Source organism: Cyphomyrmex costatus, unplaced genomic scaffold (assembly GCF_001594065.2).
Source record: "Cyphomyrmex costatus isolate MS0001 unplaced genomic scaffold, Ccosl1.0 scaffold101, whole genome shotgun sequence".
In the NCBI taxonomy this organism is placed as follows: Eukaryota; Metazoa; Arthropoda; class Insecta; order Hymenoptera; family Formicidae; genus Cyphomyrmex; species Cyphomyrmex costatus.
Window position 1 is genome coordinate 367,882 of NW_017274966.1, and position 23,636 is coordinate 391,517.

Here is a 23,636-nt window from a genome sequence, read left to right on the forward strand (position 1 = left end):
TTAAATGCTGGTCTTATCAACATTCTTCTTCTTTCCTATCAACAGGAATACATCCATATTATCTTTGCCCTTGACGTACACTTGTCCACGCGGCTCAAATTCGTACCGTTCCGACAAGATGTTCAAACAATTACTGGCTATCTGTATCCTACCAGCGACTCCAGTGGAGTCCATTCGCGACGCTATGTTGACCGCGTCGCCCCAGATATCGTAATACAACTTGGTAGCGCCTATCACGCCAGCTGTCACATCGCCGTAATTAAAACCGATTCGCAGGATCAGCTTGAAACCCAACAAATCCCGATTAAAGTCATATATCACTTTGTGCATCGCCACGGCGAAATCTACTAATTGGAACAGATGCGTGTACTCGTGCTCACTCTGTTCTCTCACCTGCGGATTCAAGCCGCTCGCAGCCATAAAGGTGCTGCCGATCGTCTTAATCTTCTCGACATTTGCGTATTCTGATCTCTCCAGCAGCTCATCAAAATCACCTATAAGCTCGTTGAGCACGCGCAAATATTCCTTACCGCCTAGATACGACTCATCATATAGTTCGTTAAAATTAACGATACTGGCAAAGATGATGCCTACGGATTTATGATTCTGCGAGTACTTGGCGGTGGTCTTTAGCTGATCGGCCACATGCTTGGGTATGATGTTATGTAATAGCCAATCGGCTTGATTCTTCATTGACTGGACGCGCATCTTATCGCGTGCTGCCACCGCGTTGCCGTGGAAGCACAATCGGTAACTAATCTCAAACTCACGATTCAGGAACCAGACTAGCAGCAGTAATAGCACCATATCCAGATATATCTCCGAATTGTACAATCTCTCATTGTATTTGGTATAAGAAATCTCACGAGTCGTAGACAATGCTTCTCTTGTATATTTTGCGACCGGTGATGGTATTTTTGTCGAAGTAGTAGCAGAAAGGAAATCTCTCGTATCATTCGAAAAGTTCCTATCGTTCAATTCATTCGCGAGCAATTTAAGAAAATTCGGCATGCCTAACTGCGAATTGTTGATATGATTGTTGCCACTGTTATTAGTATTATTATTGAGATTCGCCTGATACGGTGATATGTGACTCAGCACAAGACATATAAATAGTATGCCAGTAAGGGTGACTAGCAGATTTTTCATCCAACAGTTGAGCTGTGTAAAATTGCAGAAGTGGACCAGTCCGACAAAGATCAGGTAACTGTAGTAATACTCAAAGTTGTTCAGGTTTCGGAAGTTATTGCACGTGAAATTCAGCAAGATGGAAATTATCGGTAAACCAACCAAAATCGCTCCGCACACATGCCATGGATACCATCGAGAAAAAAACTTGAAGATCCTTTGCGTGAATGTTGCGTGAGTGGTGTTCGGATAAAGGAGTTGCCGAATGCAGAGTGACACCGCGATCACTTGAACGGTGATGGCTAGCATAGAGAACATCGTGTAGTAAACCGATGGTTCACACAGAAGGAACAGCGAGATTGTGATAGCTGTATAAACTAAGGCGGATATCAAAATATCGATGTACGTGTTGAATCTTGAAGTGGCCAAGGTAGGCGGGTTATCGCCAATGACCTCGTTAGCCTTGTGCGCGTTCTCTCGATATTCCTTCTCCATTTCCTTGTTCTTGAAAAAGAGAGTGACGCTCGATAATGGTGGTTTGACGAAGTACGAACGCTGAGAACTCACGTTGTCTTGGACACACCTTCACAAGCAAAAGATAATTTTAAAAAACATTATGATTTGTAAGGCGTATCGAAGAATATGTCTCACCTAATTAATTGGAGATCGGATTGCTTCCGTAATTTATGAAAGCATGCACCGAATGTATCAGTTACCATCGGAGGGAACGGATAAGGGGGTACTGATGACGAAGGTTCATGAGTAGAGTTTAATGTTGAACTAGAAGTATAATAGCCACTGACTCTGTGTCCCAATAAATCACCTTGAGTCATGCTATTCATCAGGAATAACTACAAAAAGAACGAGATAAAGTAAAAATATACCAGTGATAAAAGATATACCAGGAAAATAGATTTACAAACATATACCTGCTGTTGTATACTACTTCGCCTGCTATTGCTCTTGATACCGGAGTCTTTTCTACTGCAAATGGAAGAAGCGTTACTAATCGGCTCTTGACCAGATAATAAAGGACTAGAAGGTACAGGATTCGGGTCCATTTCAATGCTACTGTTTAGAGGGACCTGCGAAGCGATCATAAATATTGATCATCATAAAGTAAGCAACAGTTACTAAAGAGAGTGAAGAGCTACCAACCCGTCTAAATCCATTGCATTCTTCATACATCTGAAGATCGGGTTTTGCTCGTTCCATAGCGATATTTCTTCCCTCTTCTATTTCTAGAGGTGCCATTTCCTCGGTTGTTCGTTGTCTTTGTAAATACCTCCATGGTTTATTCCGCACTTTTTTTTTACCATAACTAGCGGTAGACGTTGGACTCTTGTTCGAATCTTCTTTCTCATCCATGATATCACCGCCGTTTTCGGAATCTAAGATACTGGGCAAGGAATTAGCCTTCATTCTGTAATTGCTAGCATTCGTGACCATATGGAGATAATGATGTCGCGGTTTGGCTTGATTATTGCACGACGACAGACGATTTCGCGATTGCAATAGTGGCGAAATACTCTTGGGTGATGTGACGTTCGTGATAAATTGATTCATAAAATCTGATTTACGTGCTCTAATAAAGTAAGTTTTTACACCTAGAACAGGTAAAAAATTCACTTATACAATTTAAGTTTTTATTCCTTTCGTCTGTATTTTTCCTTTTTCTCACATTACTTACCATTAACTACTTCTCCAATCTCCGTAATGTATTGATCTCCCAAAAATCTTAAAGTGTTTTCACTTAAATGTACACGACCGGGTTTTCCTGTACTCTCCAACTTATTCGCCAATGTCACGTCATTCGACCAAACATCGAATTTTAATCTCTTTGTGCCTACGATTCCACAAAGTACTGTGCCCGTGTGCACACCCACTCTCATGTTTACGCCTTCGCGTCTTTCGATGTCGAATTGTTTGATCGCTTCTATCATAGCTATTAAAATAAAATTTATAATAAAGTCTATACTCTTTAAATGAATTTTTCTTATATCGTTCATCTTTTTTCATTTTTTCTCCAATATGGAGAAAAAGAGAAAAGATAAACTATGTAGGAAGTTTAGTTGGAAAGAATAGATTCAAATTTGACAATGAGATTATCGAAACATTGCATAAATAATATTGTAATTACCTAATCCCATTTCTATACAACATTTTGCATGATCGGATCTTGGTTCCGGACATCCACTTACGCAGTAATAACAGTCGCCCAACGTGGAAATTTTTTCGCAACCGTGATGTTCACAGAGATCGTCGAAACGTTCGAATAGATCGTTTAAGATACCGACTAATTGCTCTGCGGTTTTATTTGAGCTCATTCTAGTAAATCCGACAATGTCGGCGAATAGGATACTGACATCCTCCATCGAATGCATATTAAATGGACGAAATAACGAACGAATGTCCGTGTTATTGGACGGTATTGAGCCCTTTTTTAGAGAGTCCTCCCGCTCTCTCTCGCGCTCGCTCTCCTCCATGAGCCAATCTGCAACCTTTGGCGGCATAACAGAGTGTATCATTTTCTCCTTCAGTTGCTTTTCCATTTCCAGCTGTCGACGGACAAGCAAGGATTGACCAACTTTCATAAAAGTACCGCGCATTCTCACAAAGGTCATTATTAAAATATGCACTCCTATCAAGTGAATACAAATCTGCATCAAGATCCTTATCGCGAGATTCGTAGAGAAGTCAATATCATCGGTGAATAAGTTATTGTTAATATAATTATCTACAGGCAATAAATTTACGGTGGAATTAGTAACGGTCATCACGGATGGGATACTTGAATTTAATCTCGTTAAGACATTTGTGTTACTTAGGGCATCATATAAATGTTGAGCCACCGTTTCTGAGTATCTCGGTTCCGCTGTATCTCTGCTTTCACGCAATCTCGACATCGCCTCTGTACTAATTGCTGTACTAAAATCACTAATATTATGTATCACATTCTGTAGACCAGCAACACTCAGAGGATCGTTTAGAGATGAATGCGTAAGTACCAACGTTCTCCCTTCCACTTCTGTCGACGTAATGTTAATTCCTGAAGTATTATTTTGTACAATTCGTTCACTTGTGTAAAATCTGTGTCGCGTGTCCTTCGAGCCATACAAATAGGCAGTCAGGAATTCAAACATAAATGAATACAGTGTGGATATCCCTACACAGGCATAGAGCGGCATCGGCAGCACTGTATAAATGACTAATAAGATCTCGGAGCATAAGGCAAAGTGTCCGACCAGAGTCAGTCCATCCACGTGAGGTGGTACTAAGGCAAGGAAGAGTAAAGACAGGAAACAGAGTGTTGTTGCAACTCCCAAGGAAATTGGTAGTACATAGCATTTGTAATAGTCTGTATGCGTTAAATACAAGACTGCTGAGATTATAATGCCAACGATACCAAAAACACCTGCTATTGCCGCCCATGTTGATGTATCGTTCTCTAATCCAATTATCACAAAATATGTCAACCATGATAAGGACACTAGCAAGATGTACGTAAGAGCATACCTATAAGAAATAATGATTAATCAGAAACATTCCAATTATTTTTCATTATAACCAAAGATTTAATGATTGGTCCAATAATAATATTCCCAATCGTGTATATACATATAGTAATTTTATGTTATATGAATCATATTAATACAAACCGAAATCTTAATCTAATTTGAGGAAAGGCACTTCTCTTAAATTGTTCCTCAAGGATTTCCGAATCAAATCTGGGATTCCACCAAGACCGTGGTGCTGCACGTTCGAATGGCACGGGTAAACTAATACCACAGCATCCCGATCCCTGATTACTATGTGCCAGATATGTTTGTATATATGGTGCCAGAGATATGTGAATCTCATCCTCGGCATTTTCGCTACCATCCTTTGCTCGAGTGAAGCTGACAGATGAGCCACGCTTCCGATTCAATTGAGGAGTCATATTGACAATCTGATAAGATTACAAAAAGAAAAGTTACAATAAAATATTCAGAAATATAGCATTAAAATAATGAAAAAAGATAAATAAATTACATATATCAAACAGAAATAGAAAAAATATTTAATGACTCTAAAATAACTTGTTTAAACAATTTTAATTTAATTTAAAAAATATATGTATATGTATAGAGTTTAGTTTAACAAAACAACATTTATATGTTACAATTACTATACTTGTACAATTAATCTATAGATATATATTTGTCTTGTACATTTTGGAAAATCTACATGTTTATGAATTAAATAAAACATGAATGCTATATATATCCATATTCAATTATCCTATTGAGTATCATCTATAAATATAATGCAGCTTGAACTATTGACATATGTGTTATCATTCTGTTGCAACTACAATAAGCAGCTGCTACTAATAATATCATGCATGTCATTTAATGAATGCTATCAGAAAGGCTCACAATTTTCTGATTCATATGCTTTTTTGTTCAGTTTAGTTACTTTTTCATTTCAGTTACTATTATCGACAAGCAAGAAGTATACAGTATTAAATTTAAATGGTCCTAAACAAGAAATTGAGATATTCCAAAAGAATACATTTAATTACATTCTGGAGCTTTTTAAAAATAATTGTACGAGAAAAATAGTATTTTCTTTTTGCTTTGTAAGTTGCATCTTACAAACACGCGTGTCAATGACAATTACGGAGTACTTCGTGCAAAGTATATCTCGCAAATTTCCTCGTCTTGCGTGTGTCTCAAGTACGTTGGACGCGACGTGTCAGGTTGTCAGCTTCAACGTGAACCCACTGACTCACGACACAAGTCCCGCGCGGATCTTGAAGAAAGGTGACAGTATGACGAGACTTACCGCCAGTTGATTCACGTCAGTCAGGGGCGAAGACGCCGAAGAGTTTGAGGAATCATCCTCCTCGCTGACATCGGAGTTGCTTGCGGTAATCAGCTAGTGTCGCGGACGCCATTTTTTTCGCGGCTCTTCAGCGGCACAGTTGCGGGAGGGATGTGCAGGCAGGCCTCGGTGAGACAGACGTCGAAGGACACGCGATGGACAGATTATCGCGATTAATATAAAAAAAGAAAAGGGGGGAAAAAAAGGTAGCGAAGAATCACGAGTTCTCGTCGACGCTGCCGACACGTTCTCCGCTACATTTCGTAGCCATTTCGAATCCGTCAGTGGAGACGATGGCTGATGGATATCACCTACACCCCGCAAAATTATACGTCAAACGAAGAACTGTCACTGAACCGCTGACGGAGATTCTAAACTCCGTGAGGAGAAAAAATGAGAGAGAGAAAGTGACGATCTAGTGGTAATGTAGGAACTTATCGTCAGGAGCCTCCCTCCCTCCTTCGTTACAGGGCGGTTTCTATTTGGCAGCGCAGCCAATCGCAGACGAAAATTCCCCGACAAGAAACCGTCCGCATTGGTTACCAGAAAGCCAATCGGAACTCGATCGAGAAGGCGGCTTTTTTAATCTAAAAAAAAACGCGCGAAAATGCGGAAATCAATACGATTATTATTCACATGAACTTAGCTGACAAGTAATGATTTTTGAAATAATTTCCTTGAGAAATTATTATTTGTATTTCGTATTATATGAATGCAACTTTTATGCAGATACTTTCAACCAATTAATTTATTTTTAAATAATTAACTTATTTAAATAAATAATTTTTGTATCGACCGTAAATTGTCTACAAACAAGGAAGGAATTAAACGCCTATAACGATCAAAGCTGGATCAAAGTGCTAATAATAAGTATGCGTGAATTTTTATATACCACATATGTAACTTATTTAAACTTGATATAATTTAAGTAATACATTCTACGTAGTTGATATAAATAACGTAAATTGCATGAAGAATCATTTGAATGATTTAAATTAAATATATTTAAGCTACGTAACATAGTTAACATCAGGCTAATGCTAATTTCTATCAATGTAAATTACTTATAGTCTCAATTCTTTGTCTTTTTTTTTTAGTTCAAATAATCAGAAAAAGAAATAAGAGTAATTAAATCAAGATTAAAGTTTTCTGCTAATCGATATGAAGATAACCGCGCTTTCGCGTTCACGTAGGCCACATCGATGTCCGATTCCTGTTCGATGTTACCCAACACGAAATTGGCGACGAGCCCTTTTAAATCTTGCAGATGTGCGACCGGCATCGATACGTATTGTACAAGTATTGTACACAAACGGCATTTGCCGATTGAATTATTAGCTCCGTCAGCTTCGTGTCAGTTTCTACCGTCGTTATCGTCGTTGTCGATACGATCGTACGAAGGTAATCGAGATCCCGTCAATCGGCTCGCGGTCGCAGACGAGCGGCCCAGAGCGGTCGGAGCGTCGCGGTGCGGCCGGCCGTCCTGCATACGTGGCAGCGGCTGAACGCCAATCGGAAGCGTCAGCGAGCGATAGGCGTGGCTTGCGGCGCCTAGTACAGCTTGCTCCACGTCCGGCCGCCATAGTGCTTCAGGGAATCGAGTCGCGTGTGTGTGGTTCCTGACTCCGTCGCGCTCATCGTGTCTCTCTCTTTCCTCCTCCCATCACTCTGGCCGTCTTGCCTACGACGACACTCAGCCGTGCCGTCCGCAGCGAGGAGCACGCCGATCAGCGATAATCATCGCTCGACTATTCATCCTGCTCGTCGTTAACATCGCGTCTTGGAATCTACGGGGATAAACATCCTCGGTAAGTGCATGGGTCGGCGTCGGCGCGCGTGCGAAACTCTCGCCGCCGGGGAGGGAGAGAGACGAGAGCACGGTGGTAACGGCGTGCCGCGCCGGTCGTATCCGTACACCGTTAAACGTGCCGACGCAACACCGAATTCGCCGGTCAATCCCCGTGATGTGTCGATGACCCGCGGCCCCGTAATCCATATGCCGCTTCTCCGAGTCGGCCGCGATATCGCATATAGCCTCCGATTTACTCCGCACACGTTCACCGTGATTCCTCCTTGGTTTCACCCCCGCTTTCGCTCGGTCCGCATACGTATACACGTCCCACCGTTATCTGGGATGCCCCACTAGGAATCCTCAAGGACAAATTTTCCAGCGTCCTCCGCAATCGCGATCAGCTTTTTGTTTTCCCCTAAGAGAAATTTAACGTAAGATATTAAGTTCTTGTGATTTCTGAATTTTTTCTGGAAATCCTTTTCAGATAAATGTCGTATATATATATATATATATAAGTAAATATGTATAGATATGGTACTTTATCAACCTAATGATTCATATGAATTCTTAAAGAGAAAGAGAGAGAGTTTTTGGTAGGTTCAAAGGGCAAACAACTATGTGTCCGAATTGACACTGATATAAATATGAAAATATTGTGAAAGAAATTTTTTCGTAATCTGTTACAACTGATGACTGATATTTCTAATTTATCTTCTCTAACATACTGATGCTTTGGTAATTCTCTTACAGATAAAACAACTAAAGGATGGATGTTCAGACAGGATTAGTATATGTTGGCATTGTTGTCCTTTCCGCTGCGGCCATCGCCTTCATTTCAATGTTTGGTATCAGAGAGAAATCTTACGAAGAAGCAATCGCCGAACAGAGGAAGCTTCCTGACGATTTGTTGTCAAGTATGCTAATTAATATTGTCTGTAAAGTCAAATTTTTACTTTAATCATCATGTAGTCTATAATATAATTATTTTGATAATTTATATTATATATAAAATCATTTGGTACAGAATATAAATTGGAAATGCTTAATATGTGCATAAATAGAAAATAAGTAATATTTATAGGATAAGTTAATGAAATATTAAATGTACTCGGAGTAAAAAAAATATTCTTGTATGTTACACATTGTTTTTTGATAAATTTTTTGTTATTCTGCTTATAGGTAAAAAAGATAAAAATAAAGAAAAGAAGCACAAGAATAAGGCAGGAAAGAAGGTGAAAGAGAAGAAAGAAGAGAAAGATGACAAGGACGACAAGGATGAAAAATCCGATCATGTACAATTTGAAGAAACTCCCCAAATATTGCCTCCTGAACCTCCAGTACAGGTATAAACTTATATTTATTTATCTTTATTATTCATAAAAAATCTTTAATTATATTATACTATAAGAATTGAGTAAGATATAATACGGTTTGTGTTCAACTCTGATTTAATATGTAAAAAAATGAGTATGGAATTTTTATCACTGGATAGATGTATATATCTTTATTTAACTAATAGAAAATTAAAAAATGAGTTAGAAAAAACAAATGCTTATTAAACATCCCAATAGGTATATTTTCAATAGGCTCTTTCTATCGCAATTGTCTTCAATCTTCAAATATTAAAAATATAGAACAATTAGACAAAAGAAAAAAGATTTAACGCTTAGCAATTTTTTAACATGAAACAAAAGAAGCATGATCACACTTCGAGACCTATATTCTGTATTTTTTAACGATGTGTTGGTATCATTACATTGATCGTTGCGCAACTTTTTTTCGGTTGAAAAAACTGCACAACGATAAGTGTAACGATACCGATACATCGTTAAGAGATACACAATATGACATGGATGCAATATGAATCCTGGTCCATCAATCGATTAATATTTACATGCTTTTCATACTGTCTTCATACTATTCACACAAACACACCATAATTATGCCTGCCTTAAAATAAAAGTATGAGCTGTACATAAAGCTGTCTTTGAAGTATTTAAGATTTGAACGTTTTGTTTTCATGCATGAAATACAATAACCTAGGTGATATACAATATTTCATCATTACATCTCTACCCAGGTATAGAAAAAGAAATTTATAAACAGGAAGCATCCTATTTTTATTCTATTTTTTGTCATATAACTCATAAGGCATGAACACAAAATTGTCATAGCTATTATTTATTTTAATACTTTAACAGTTATTATTTTGTAATATATTCTACAATTTTTCTGAATATATAATAAAATAATTCATATTGTAGTTATCGGTTATATATAAGTATATACAATAATTAAATGAATCATATTTATTACATTATTTATAAAAATATTTTTTAAATCATTTTTAGCACTCATAAATTGTAAGATTTTTATTAGTATTATATAATAATGGGCATTACAAATGAATAAAATAACTTATAGCAAATAAATCCTTGTATTGGAAATATGTTTCCAATAATACACAAATTTTATTTCTCATTCATGATTTACCTGAGAATGTGAAAAGATTGTAGGAAGATTTATATTTCACTTGCTTGCTCTCTGCCTTTTTTTTCTTTAGAAAAAATCGTAATTTGATAAAACTGTCAGTTCCAACGTTTTAGATACTCTGAAATTGCTTCTTGCTTGCATACTACTTTCATTTGTTAATTTTTTTTAACCACAATTTATAATTTTTGTTCTGTAATTTGTTCTATAAAATACCTTTGTAATATAATTACTTTTTTATCTTTTATAGTATTATTTTAAATAAAAATTTGAATTTATTATACCTAAATTTTATATAATGTATAAATGATGTCTTGGTAAGTTATAGAAAGATTACATCTTCAATTATAAGTAATAGGTTATATCAATTGGATAGAGATATTAAACAAATATGTCCTATTTTAAGAATATGATTTTGATTGAAAAGTTGCTTCTTGATTTTTTTCTTGCTTACATGTCCCATTGATAAGTAATTCTGCAAGTTAAAGATTATTTCCTAAAAATAACTTCATCATGCATATGCAGTATTTTAATGATACTGCTTCAGTCTTAATTACCTTATCACTTAGATTACAAGAAAGCCAAACACACAAAATATTACTAAGTGTAAAATTGGACATTTTCTAATTTTAGTCATGTGTAAAACAAAATATAAAAAGAACGTTTTTTAAATAAATTTTTAATTTACTTTAAGATCACTTCTTAAAAGAAATACTACAAAAAAAAAGAGCATTAACTGCAATATAACAAACTTATAAATTCCAGGTTTATATGCTCAACAAGAGGACAAAATAAATATAAGGTGAAAAGCAATTTAATGCTAACAAAATAATTTATTATTAATTATTATATTGTTTATAAGGATATTAAAATAATTTGACGATATTTTTAAATTACATATTGTATAAAACGTCATCATATACACTACGATTTATATATGTGCCCATTATTATATAACATGAATTTTCGAGCATGCTGCTTGATATTTCTTGACACTGTCTTCTTGATCAAATAACATGGAAACATTATATATTTGCATTAAACTCTTAGGAGAGTAACAAAGGCAATAAGAAGAAAGGAAAACTTGAAAAGATAAAACCAATCCTCGTAAATAAAGATGAACCATCAGTCATTGTGACTGAATTAAATCTCTCGCAACCTCCCTTGGCAGAGGCTAACCATTTTGATCTTATTCATCCAAAGGATGACCTTGAACTTGTACGGAGTCAAAGTGTGAGTGATTGCCATTTGCAGAATGTTGTACACCACCTGCATATTCTTGCACAGTCTTTCTATTTTTTTATTAAATTAAAATATAATATCAAGCAAGATAATTATTTCAAAATGTTGATTGAAATTTTTTTTAGATTGTATAGTTTTTAAGATATAAATAGTTTTCTAATGTTGTTGCCATATCTGCCATTATGCAGTAAACAAAATTAATTTCTTTCGCTGCTTAATTTCTTTTATTTCTAATACTGGGGAAAATTATATGTGCATGAAAAAATACACATTTATTAAACATTCATCTAATGTGTTCTTTACTAACAGCAATTGTATAAATTTATGAAATATTAACAAAAACGCAAGTAAAGACTAAAATATTTAGGTAACATAATTTTTACATTGCTATAGATTTTAATTAATATTGATATTAATATTTTACATAAATTCTGTCTTTTTTATTTAATTATTTTACCTGATTTTAATATAATATAATAATATTTCTATTATAATATTATATATTATATGTCTATTATATACATGTGTGTAATGTGTGTGCGTGCGTGCGTGCGTGCGTGCGTGCGTGCGTGTGTGTGTGTGTGTGTGTGTGTGTGTGTATATATATAGAGGAAGAATTTTCAACAGATTACCCAAACGGAGACAGTGGAGAAAGTCAATAAATCACCAAAGGACACTCCAACTAAGTCGAAGAAGAACAACAAGGATGCTGTAAAGAAGAAAGATGAAAATAAGGATGAGAAACAGGATACTGTTACTTATAATAACACATCGTCTGCTATAAAGGAAGCTTTGAGGGATGTAAAAGAGCAGAAGGAAATGGCAATTAAGGAAATAAAGGAAGTTGTCAACAAGGAAGTAATTCAACAGTTACCAAACAAGGAACCCAAAAAAACGAAAAAAAAGAATGATATTTTATCTCAAATCGGTAAGTTATTGTTTGCATGAAGATAATTTTATTTATTCGTGTGCGCACGTGATCTAATTCAATAATAAATGACAAGAACATAAATCCAGTGTTTCAAATCTGATGAATTCAAATCTGAAGATGAATCAAATCTGTATGTGATTCTTACAGAGAACAAATCCATATTTCTAACCTATCATGACATTCTATAGTCTGTAATTTAATTGATTGGAAATACGACCTCATTTCTTTCTGTAACAGTAACTTGCTAGTTTTTTTTTTTTATACAATTTATGAGATTTAGTAGTGATATTTATACACATTTATATATTTTTTTTAATGTACTGTAACAATTTATTATATTGATGTTTTTAAATAAATTGATAAATTTTAGTACAATTATATGATTGTAATTATCACATACCTAAGAAAATTGTGTTGGTTGGTAATATAAAATATTCATATAATATGTATTTTTTAAATAAATTGTTTTATGATATAAATAAATGTGTTTAATAAAGTACATAAATTATGTGAAATATCTGACCAAAGCAAAGTCAAGCAAATTCCTTTGAAGTGCTTTGGAATGTGGTTGAGGTAGGATCACTTCCCCCTCTACACATACAAAGGTCAATGACCATGTAGTTAGTACCGGTAGCCCTGTAATATGAGTAGTAATTTCAAATATTTATTGTATTTCTAAAACAATTGTAATAAAAATTTTACAAATTATTTTAATTGAAGCAAAAATATAATTGTACAAATTATATTAAAAAGTTTATGTACATGTTTTTATATAATTAATATTTCAATAAATCAACAACTATTAATTTTTAATAATACATAATAATATACATAGGGTTTTTTTATTACAATATAAATTTATTATAAAAATTTTAATATTTTACTTGATGTTTTTAATATAAAATTTTTTCAGACGGTGATGCTGTTAATGTTGAACTATTGATGCTATGTATTCAGAAGGCAGAACTTAGTCGATCTGAAATACAGGTCCTCACAAATCAACTTTTGAATAAACAGCAGGACAATCCGTTAGAGCATTCTGAATGGACAGAAGGTCGTGCTGACCCAGTTATTAAGTTAAAAAAACAATTGGCGGAAAAAGAAAAAGCACTAACTGATGAACACGAAGCGAGCGTGGCTTTCCAAAACAAGCTGAAGGAATTGCGAACTGAATTTAATATGGAGAGATCTAGACTATTAGCAAATATTAGACAGCTCGAGGAATCCTTGAACGCGAAAACTACGGAGACTCAAACATTGCATACTCGAATGCAACATATTTTGGAAAGTCATGTTGCAGAGAAGCAAGGTTTTGCCAGACAGATCGAACAACTGCAGACTAAAGTGAACGAAGATGCTACCATTATTCATAAATTACAAGAAGATCAAGGACAAACTCAAGGCCACTTGCAGCAGGAGTTAATGGCGCAGCGAAAACAAATGGAAGTGCAATTCGCTCAGATGCGCGATAACGAGAATGCATTGAAATCGCAATTGGCTCAGAAACACGTGGAGATGCAGGATCTGCAAAATGAATTACAAGCGACTTGTGAAAGCAGCACCGCAGAAATAGAGATGTTACGTCAGCAATTAGGAATAATGCAAGGTCAATTGATGCATTCGGAAGGACAATTACAACATTTCAAGGAAGCAAACGATCGACTACAAGATGTTGCTAGGCAACTTGAGGTAATAATTGTAATCTTTTGTTGGTACTCTTGAGTAAGCTTAGTCATTTTCCACCAATATATTGAATTTTCTTGGTAATTTCTAGGAATCTCATCGTGCGCACACCGATTTAGATCATAGATTGAAAAGCGCACATCGGCATGAACAGGAACTGCAAAAGCAAGTAAATTCACTGCAGACGGAATTAAATCATGCAAAAAATGAAGCCAATGAGACATCTACCTTAAAAGTAGAACTTAGCAAGACTCAAACGGAATTAATAAAATTAAAATCGGAACTGACAGCTACAATGAATGACGTTCAAGCAGAAGCAACCGAAATTATAGCCTTGAAAAATGCATTGAGTAACAAAGAGGACGAACTAAAGAGATCACATGAAAAATTTTATGCTGCACAAAATGATTTGCAACAATCTGGCATGCAAGTTACACGTATGGAATCGGAATTTAATTCTGTACAAAAGAAATTGGATATGTTAAAGATTGATTTTGAAAGGACGGAATGTAGTTTGAAAGAAGCAAAAAATGACTCGAATAAGTATCAAAATGAAGTATGCACACTCGAGGAAGAATTAGCAGTTTCACGTAAGGAATTGAGTACGGTTCAAAGTCAACTTAGGGAATCCAGTGAAGTGACGAACAAATTGAAAGCTTTACAAACCGAGTTAAATAGACTGCAGAACAATGAGACAAGAATAGGAGACGAACAGTTTCGAATTATGAAACTACAAGAAGAAAATTGTAGATTACATACTGAGGTATTATTTAGTTATCTTTAGTCTTTTCCTAACAATTGTATATTATATCAAAAGTTATTAATGTTAATGTACGAAATATTAAATATAAAACGATGATTTTAAAGATTTAAAAAAATATGTCTCATGTATACAGCTTGCGAGTGCTGTAGAGAAACAAAGAGAGCTTCAACAGCAGCAAGAGGACAACAAAATCCATAAGGACGTAGTATTAGCCAGTACTACTGGACTTCAGCATGACAATTTGTATGTATATACACCCATCCACCCTTCACACACACACACACACACACATTTATTATAATTATGTAAATATTTTATTTAGTATAATGTTCTATTTTTTTAATCGTATGAATTATCGACAACTCTTCTGTTGAATATTGCTACATTGTACTTAATTAATTCCTGTAAAATATTTATTTTTGAAAAATCTAGAGAGGAAAATGCTCGATTAGAAAAATTAACAATTGAGTTAATGCATAAAGAAAAAGAGTTTAATAAGCTGGACGAAAGATTACATATATTAGAAAATGATGCAGACGAACATCAACATTTTATTAGGCAGTTAGAAGAAGCTTTGGAGGTTCAAAAATCTAAAAATAATGTAAGTTATGTATTAACTTAAAATGCTTCCTATTTTATTTGATGTTCTAAATTATATTTGTTATATATGTTCCAAATTAATTATTATTTTTCTGTGTAATGTCAATACATTTTTATTTCTATTATTACTATACAAATTTCTCTCTTATTCAAATTGATTTTATATTTTATAAAAAATTTATAATTTGATTATAATCTATTATAATAATATAGCTTATATATATACAGTTCTCTACTTTTCTATACTTTCGGTTTTTCTTTACCACAGGAATTACGCACAAAGAACTGGAAAGTAATGGAAGCTCTTTCTGCTGCTGAGTTGCGTGCCAAATCCAGCGATGAGAGAAGTGTTAAAGTAAGCTTTGCTATAATTGTCAGTTAATATTAGCTAAATATCAATATTGAAATATGGATTTTCCAAACTTAACAATAAACTAACAGCATATTATGATATATTGAGATTTAATTATATTATTGTAATTTATTCTTGAATTATTTTAATTGCGATTGTGAATATTATAACTAATAAATAATTTTATTATTATTTGTTAATGATAGAAAATGAAACATTTCTAAATAAATAATATTTTACATATGATATTTCTGTTTTTTATAATATTGCTTATTTCTTTATTTAATTAGGAGGCAACACAAAAAATTAAGGAGGAACAAGAAGAAGTAACTAAGGCATTTCTACAAAGGATATTCCCAGAGATTAAGGTATCCGAAAAGACACATGAACAATGGCTCAATTCTTTTGAAGATAAATTGTGTGCTATTCTAAATGAATTGAAACAGAAAAACACAGATCAGACAAATCTAGATTTGGAGAAACAGAACAAAAATTTGCAAGGCATGGTTTCACATTACAAACAAATTATTTACGATACGGTAAGTATTTTATTGAATTTGATAATACACTTCGTTAAACATAATTCTTTTATTTAAATCTTTTTTTTTAGGAAGGTATGCTTAATAAACTACAAAGTCATATAGAATCCGAAGAGACAAGGTGGCAGTCGCAACTTCGACAAAAAGAGAATGAAGTGACAACCCTTAGAGTAGAACTTAATGATATGCAAGCCAAACTAACTTCAAATGAAGATGTAAGAATTATAAAAATCTTTATTTTTTTTATTTATCCTTTTATATTTTTTAAAGCATGAAGTATACATTTTTCAAAGACATATATTTTTCTTGTTTTATGCTACAATTATTTTCTTTAGTTTAAACAGAAGATGAAAGAGTTGGAAGATCGTACAGAACAGAATCGTACTGGGACATTACTTAAAACCACGCAGAAAGCCATATCTTGTGGGGAATTTGATGGCAACAAGCTTGTTACTTTAGAACAATTACAAGAGGTAGATTTCACCTCTGTGTGATATCATATTACATTTCTTATTAATTATATTTATTGAGCCCATATTGGAATATATGTATGTGATAAAGAATATCTCAATGCTGTTAAAATACTAGAATTTTCATTCATTTTTTTATTAATGTTATTTCAGGAGAAAACTCGGTTATCGCAGGAATTAGAAGTAGAATGCAATAAGAGGGCAACGTTGGATGCCGAAGTTACAAAATTGCGTTCTCTTGTTGAAACTAGCGAGACGAGTTTAGCATGTGAGAAAAATCTTGTCACACAACTTCAACAAGAAGTGTCCCAACTCAAGGTATTTTTTTAAAATTTTTTTTTGTATATTGGATAGTTTATGTAAAATTAAGTGGAAAAATATAAAACATATTGTTCTATATTGATTCTAGAATGAAATTTGTGGCGGCTGTAGCAGCTCAGAACAATCTATGCTAAATGGTCCACCCACATCGGATTCTCTTCAATCAGAGGTTAGTATCTATTAATAAGAGCTTATTTAATTCTTATTGATAAGGCGTGCCTTTTGTGGAAGTATACATAGCTTTGGCTATATTATTATAATAACACAAAGGTTTTATAAAATCATTAGATATTGTACAATGCTGCAAAATACTTATATACTTCACTAATCATGAAAGATCTGCCAATATAATATATTTCACTAATTATGAAAAATCTGCCAATAATTATACTAATCAATAATTGAAAAAAAGATCTGCCTATAATTACTAATCGCTTGACTGTGATTCATTGTTATTTTATATATAAATACATATATTATATATATATATAATATAATAGATGTTATTATAGAATTAATAAAACTCCTTGATATAAAAAAAAGGATAAATTATGTCTTAGTTTACATTGTGGTATTTCGATTCTTGATACAAAAAGTAGGTATCGATCATGTAACTTTTTCTTTAGTACGGAAACGTGAAAAGTGAAATTTTTTTACGATTTTGCTCTAAAAAAAATTACATAATTGATCCTTTGAGAGGTATGTACTTAAACAAAATAAAAAAGATATGACAATTACAAACTGTACAATAATTTTTTAATTTGTTTTAGATTTTATACTAATTATTGAACTAAAAAACTTAAATTTATTTTTTTTAATTTGTTGCAATTTATGTGCAGAACTCAAATCGAGTTACATTGATTTCTTTAACATCGTTTATATATACAATAAAAAAATTGATTTTTTATATATTACATATAGATAAAGTAATTTTAAATTAAATAATTGACCAAAAAAATTGTAAAATTATATTATCTATAATAATTATATGTAACATATTATTATATATAATTATTGTGTATAATATATTATGTATAATTATTATGTATGTTTTATTATATGTAAATATTACGTATCATATATAGTACATATACATATAATGTCTGATGTAACACTCGCGGGTAGATAGAGTTAACTAAACTTGAGAAAAGTGTTCTATGAACAACAATATGCTTGTAATGTTGATGCACAGTCATTTCTGTGTTCACAGATCGTTCTCAAATCTTATCACGTGCCTAGAAACTAAACGTTGAGCTGTTTATTATTGCCAAATTGCTTAGACGTAAACTCATTCGTAATCTTAATCTAAATTAGTCATTTTTACGAAAATCACGAAATGGTGCAGGACTTTGTACTCACAATCAGTTCGGTTTAGTGCATCTACCTATGATCGTTACGTCAATTGCGTTAATAATCAGACACCCCATATAGTTATTAAAAACAATCAGGAACTACTTTATAAAAAATCTTGGAATACAGTTGTGCAACTGAATTATAATCTACTGTTTAATTGCAAATTGTTTGAAAGATATCTGTAGATACCATGTTCAAATTTAATAAAGTATTAATATAATCATCTCATCAGATTGAACTATATTCCAAGCTGTAATTTTCATGTTACTTACTGCAGCCATTTAGTAAACACAGTGATTAATTTGTTGATATTTCTAAGGTATATTTTGTAAGAAAAAAAAACTTTTTTTGTGATATATTAATAAAACTAATTTTTTTTATTATTTGACAAGTTTTTTTATTATTTGAAAATTCAAGAATTGAACATTTCAATTATATACTAGCAATTTGATTACTGTGTTTCAAAAAAGTTACAAGATTATTAGATAATTTATTGGAACGGCAATTTAGTAAATTTTTATCGAAGCATTATATATTCGTTATTATAAATGATAAATGATCACGACGCAATAAATTGCCGTTTCTATTGATTCTTTTAAGCAGTCGAATAATAATAAATCTGGAATACAGCCTCCTCTAGCGTCTCAGACTCTGATAAGTGTGTTAGAAAATACTCGGCTCAAGAATACAGAGTTTGCAAACTGTTCTATTACCAAACCTGTCAATTTGGTCAATCAATCTGAACAAGAAATTGAGAACAACTCCCTTACTACAAAATACTCCTCCAAATCTTGTCATATGACAGATCACAACACACAGGCTAATTGGAATCCAGTGATTGGCCAGCAACATAAAAAGCACAAGAAAAAGAGGAAGGTAAACTTAAGTCTGAGACAGAAAAAAGTGTTACTGGCTCGATTACTGTAATAGGTGCACTTCAGTTGATTATTAAAATGTGAGACACATTTGTTAGGGCTCAATATTACAAAGAATAATACAAGGTTTCTTTTAGCTTTATGACATCTTTTATAATATTTTTGAAAATAGTAAATATAATATTTTAGCATCTCAAAGATCTGTTATTCTAAAGTACATATGTTATATTTTATCTAACTTATAAAATAAATGTACATATTAATTGACATGAAATAACGCTTATGTACATTTTTTTATATAATACATTTAAATAAGATAGGAATACTCGATAGGAATGTAAAGAAATCAACTAAACACAGCGAACAACGAAATAAAAATTAAAAGAAAAAAACATTTTTTACCGTAACCATTTTTATGTGAAATGCATATACTTTTTTTAATTTCAATATATTCTTTGTAATAAAACTGAGTCCGTCGTTATTATTTCTTTGCTACTATTGAAATAATATTATTTTTAGTAGCTTGTATCTTGAGGCAGTACTTTATGGTGTAGATCGATTTTGTATACTCCAATATTATTTATTATAGTGGCTGTCAGTAAGGAAGTAAAACACATCTATATATTTAAATGGCATGTGTGATTTAGTAATAAAATTAGATGAAAATTGGTCTTGTAAATTTTGCACTTGTATAGATCTTTTCATATAGACAACATGTCACAGAATAATACGCATTGTAAATTTACTTTTATATTTATATTTGCCGCACAATATTTATTGAGATTTATATTTACATGAACATACTGATCATACAGCATTTTGTCCAAATGTACAAGAATTAAATTTCTCGCTTTATACAAAAATATTCTTTTGTCATTCTTAAAAGTAGATAGTACTTTTATTCTACAATTAATTAGATACAATTGCTATAAACATGACATTTCATAAAAATAACTAAATACAAAACGTATTAATATCATACATATTTGCAGCATTTTTTCACATCTGACATATATCAAAAACTTTTAGCATTCTAAAATTTATAATACTATGCACATTGGCAGAAGTATTTAGTTTACTACAATTTCCTTATACTTTAAGCGACGAAAATATAATTTATAATTGTAATATGATAATACTAAGTTTGTAAAGCGGGTAGAATTAAGCTGGTTAATTGGCTGATTAATGAGCCATCCTTACCTTTTCTGAATCTTTGGTGATCAAAATAAATTTTAAGTCTTATTAATATCAGTAATCTTTATCCTAGTGTTTGTTCTTATAAAGTTTTGACATATATAATGTTGTCAATACTCAAAACAATCACAAGATTACCGCAGTTGTACGATTAATAAGAAAAAAATTGCTTGGTTCAAATGCTTGCTCTGTGACCAATAACGATTTAACTTTTGATTGTTTCGACAGTCCACTAAGAAAACCATGGCAAAACGACGCAGATTCGCAGGTATGCAAATCTAAAGATGAGACTGAAATGTTTCTTCCTAGCCTTTCGGAAAATTCTAATAGTAGAACTACCGCTAGCAATTCATGTGTCAAGTCTTATCATGTATAATTTATTTTATCAATAATTATTTTCTCATCATACACATTCTGTTGTGGCATTAAATTTTTACATTCATATTTATAAATGCACTATTTTCAATTTTTGTATTTGCGTATTATTTTTTCTTTTACCTCATAAAATTTAGTAAAAATACTTCTGATAATTTGAAACATAAACTAGTCATTATATCATTAACCGTACGATAAACTAATATTAGTTATTAGTAAAGATTGTATTAGGTATTTTAAATATTGTTATCAGAGTACAAAAAATTAAAATGTCACATTTATAATTGTATGAATTTAAATTTTTCATATCAGTTAAAAGTGATTATATATTAATATACTATCAATTATCACGATTTTATAAATCATAAATATTCTAAAAATATATATTCTTAAAACGTAAATGAAATAGAAATATATGTCGAAAAATATTTAAAGATGAGAAAAGATATGCTAGAACAATTCTACATGATACGTATTGTAAAACGTTATTTATTGTCACATCGTAAATGTAGGCCATATTAATGGTACTGTTAGTCTATGTTTATTATTTGGAACATATACTTAGGATAAATCTTTTTTGATGTTTGATGTTGGTGTGAAAAGTGTTAGATATCTCATGTGTTTTATATATTATAAGATAAAACTTAAATACAGTTACTATCTTATAATTATAATTAACTAATTATAGTTTTTATATTTGAATTTGTCCTATTTATGATACAATTATATTATAACGATACAATGCAATTATAATAGAATCTTGTAAATATGAATGTTTAAGATTGTATAAAATGTTGCGTGAATTTTAAGTGATTCACACGATATTTTACATTTTCTATATAATATTATTAGTTGTTTGTAAAATTTTATAATATTCACGTATATTATATTTAGATATGTTCCAAAAACATGCACAGTAGCTATTGTTGGCTTTATATTTTATTTTGTGACTATATATTATATTATTACGAATATTTTGCATCTTGCGTATCTTGGCACAATATGGCTAGAAAAATAATTTCTATTCCCATCTTTAATTCCTGCCGATAACACAAAACTGGCTGTTAAATTCATTGTAGGTATATAATGTATATATTAATTTCTGAATAAAGTATTACAAATAGTTAATACGTTACTTTTGCAAAAGAATATAAAAATTACAATACTATGTCAATTAATATATAAAAGAATATATATATTAAATTAGAAATATAATAACATGTGAATGTACATGAAAATAGATATTCAGAAATGTATATAGTTATATATATGTACACAAAGAAATTTTTGTCAGCACAAACACTAGGGTAAAGGGTACACTGCGTGAGAAAAACGATGTTTATTAAATTGATTAATCCCTATAACAATTAATAATTATTTTCCATAACAATACGATCTAATATAATTTTTTGCTTTCATACATCATCCATTATTTTTCTTTTTTTAAATATAAATTTTATATGTTAAGTATTAATATAGTGATGTGTGTCATCATCAAAGGCTACTATAAATATTTATCTTTTTTAGTGTTTTATATATGTATGTTTCAAATATTGTTTTTTAATCGAAATATTTTTCGTCGCTTAATTGCAATATACCTCTTATATAAAAAGTAATCAGAATCTGTGTGGAATGCTATTAACAATGACGGTATAATAATGTCGAATATATATATGTTAATCTAAAATATGCAATCAGATTGAATTGGTGTAGATAATATAGAAGCTAATGTATTTTAATATTTTTTAATTTAATTTTTTGCTTCTTTTATTTGTTATTTGTTACCTGTTACATATTGTCAAGTAGTATCTATATTAGTTGCTCGTAAACTGCTTTTTAGCACAAAATTGAATTTTCTCATTTATTTATTATACCATTAATATATTGTTTTCATAATTGCTATTTAATATAAGGTAATGGAATTTTGTTATTTATCTACTTATATGTATTATTAGTATTATTGCTTTTTAATTTAAGATAATGGATTTTGGATGTATATGCTTTATGCAATTAATTGCAGCATGATTAAAAAGCATGTATTTTTGTTTAATTGTATATTAGATTTAAAAGAATGAAAGACAATGCAGAAAATATATTTTTATTAATAAGAAATATTTAGTAAAAGGTATGTAATATATTTCTTATTAATAATTCACATTATTATGCATTATCTTCCATAGATTTAAATTATTCTTCCTCATTGCTTTATTAGAAAAATATTCAAACTTTGAGAAATTTAATATGCAATATTTTTAATTATTAGTTATTAATTCAACTTTTTTTTCCATTTATTATGTGTAGTAATTATTTATCGTACTCGCAAGGGAAGAATAAATATGTAGGATGTATGTATACATATATGTGTTGTATTTTATATGTTTTAATATATATTGTCAATTTAATGTTAAGAACTGTAACGTACTTTATTCATTCTATTAATGTAATTTTTCAGGGTGGTTCAGGAAAAAAATAACTTCGAAAAATAAACTACGCTAGTGCAGTGCGAGTACTGGTGATTAAAAAGATAGGATGCGCAAATGCTAAAAGCGAATGCAGCATTGCTATATAGATATAAATGGCATACTTTGCTACTCAGAAGACTAATATAAAGTGAAAATACGGATAATGTTTATTGTAAAAAAATATCATATTTTATTATGTG

At 31.6% G+C, this 23,636-nt stretch overlaps 2 protein-coding genes across 5 annotated transcripts; one reads left to right on the forward strand and one right to left on the reverse strand.

Moving 5' to 3' along the window:
- On the reverse strand, positions 1 to 5,068 carry Ac13E (Adenylyl cyclase 13E). The gene is made up of 7 exons (XM_018537984.1): positions 4,788 to 5,068; positions 3,269 to 4,644; positions 2,819 to 3,073; positions 2,287 to 2,735; positions 2,058 to 2,213; positions 1,780 to 1,979; positions 1 to 1,711 (listed from the first exon to the last, which is right to left on the reverse strand). Exons 1-7 carry the CDS (start codon positions 5,066 to 5,068, stop codon positions 1 to 3), a joined length of 4,428 nt encoding a protein of 1,475 aa, XP_018393486.1.
- Positions 5,069 to 7,592: 2,524 nt separating this feature from the next.
- LOC108772787 (kinectin) lies at positions 7,593 to 23,636 on the forward strand. 4 transcript variants are annotated; one of them, XM_018538407.1, is made up of 17 exons: positions 7,593 to 7,802; positions 8,537 to 8,700; positions 8,966 to 9,129; positions 11,327 to 11,509; positions 12,146 to 12,446; positions 13,363 to 14,138; positions 14,224 to 14,895; positions 15,029 to 15,138; positions 15,328 to 15,496; positions 15,764 to 15,850; positions 16,138 to 16,386; positions 16,458 to 16,601; positions 16,722 to 16,859; positions 17,010 to 17,174; positions 17,266 to 17,346; positions 19,161 to 19,406; positions 23,427 to 23,636. In XM_018538407.1, the coding sequence occupies exons 2-17, from the start codon at positions 8,553 to 8,555 to the stop codon at positions 23,445 to 23,447; spliced, it is 3,654 nt and encodes a 1,217-aa protein (XP_018393909.1). In that variant the 5' UTR covers positions 7,593 to 7,802; positions 8,537 to 8,552; the 3' UTR covers positions 23,448 to 23,636. The 4 variants fall into 4 exon arrangements, with proteins under 4 accessions (XP_018393909.1, XP_018393925.1, XP_018393934.1 ...); XM_018538423.1 differs by lacking the exon at positions 19,161 to 19,406 and adding an exon at positions 20,828 to 20,867; XM_018538432.1 differs by lacking the exon at positions 19,161 to 19,406.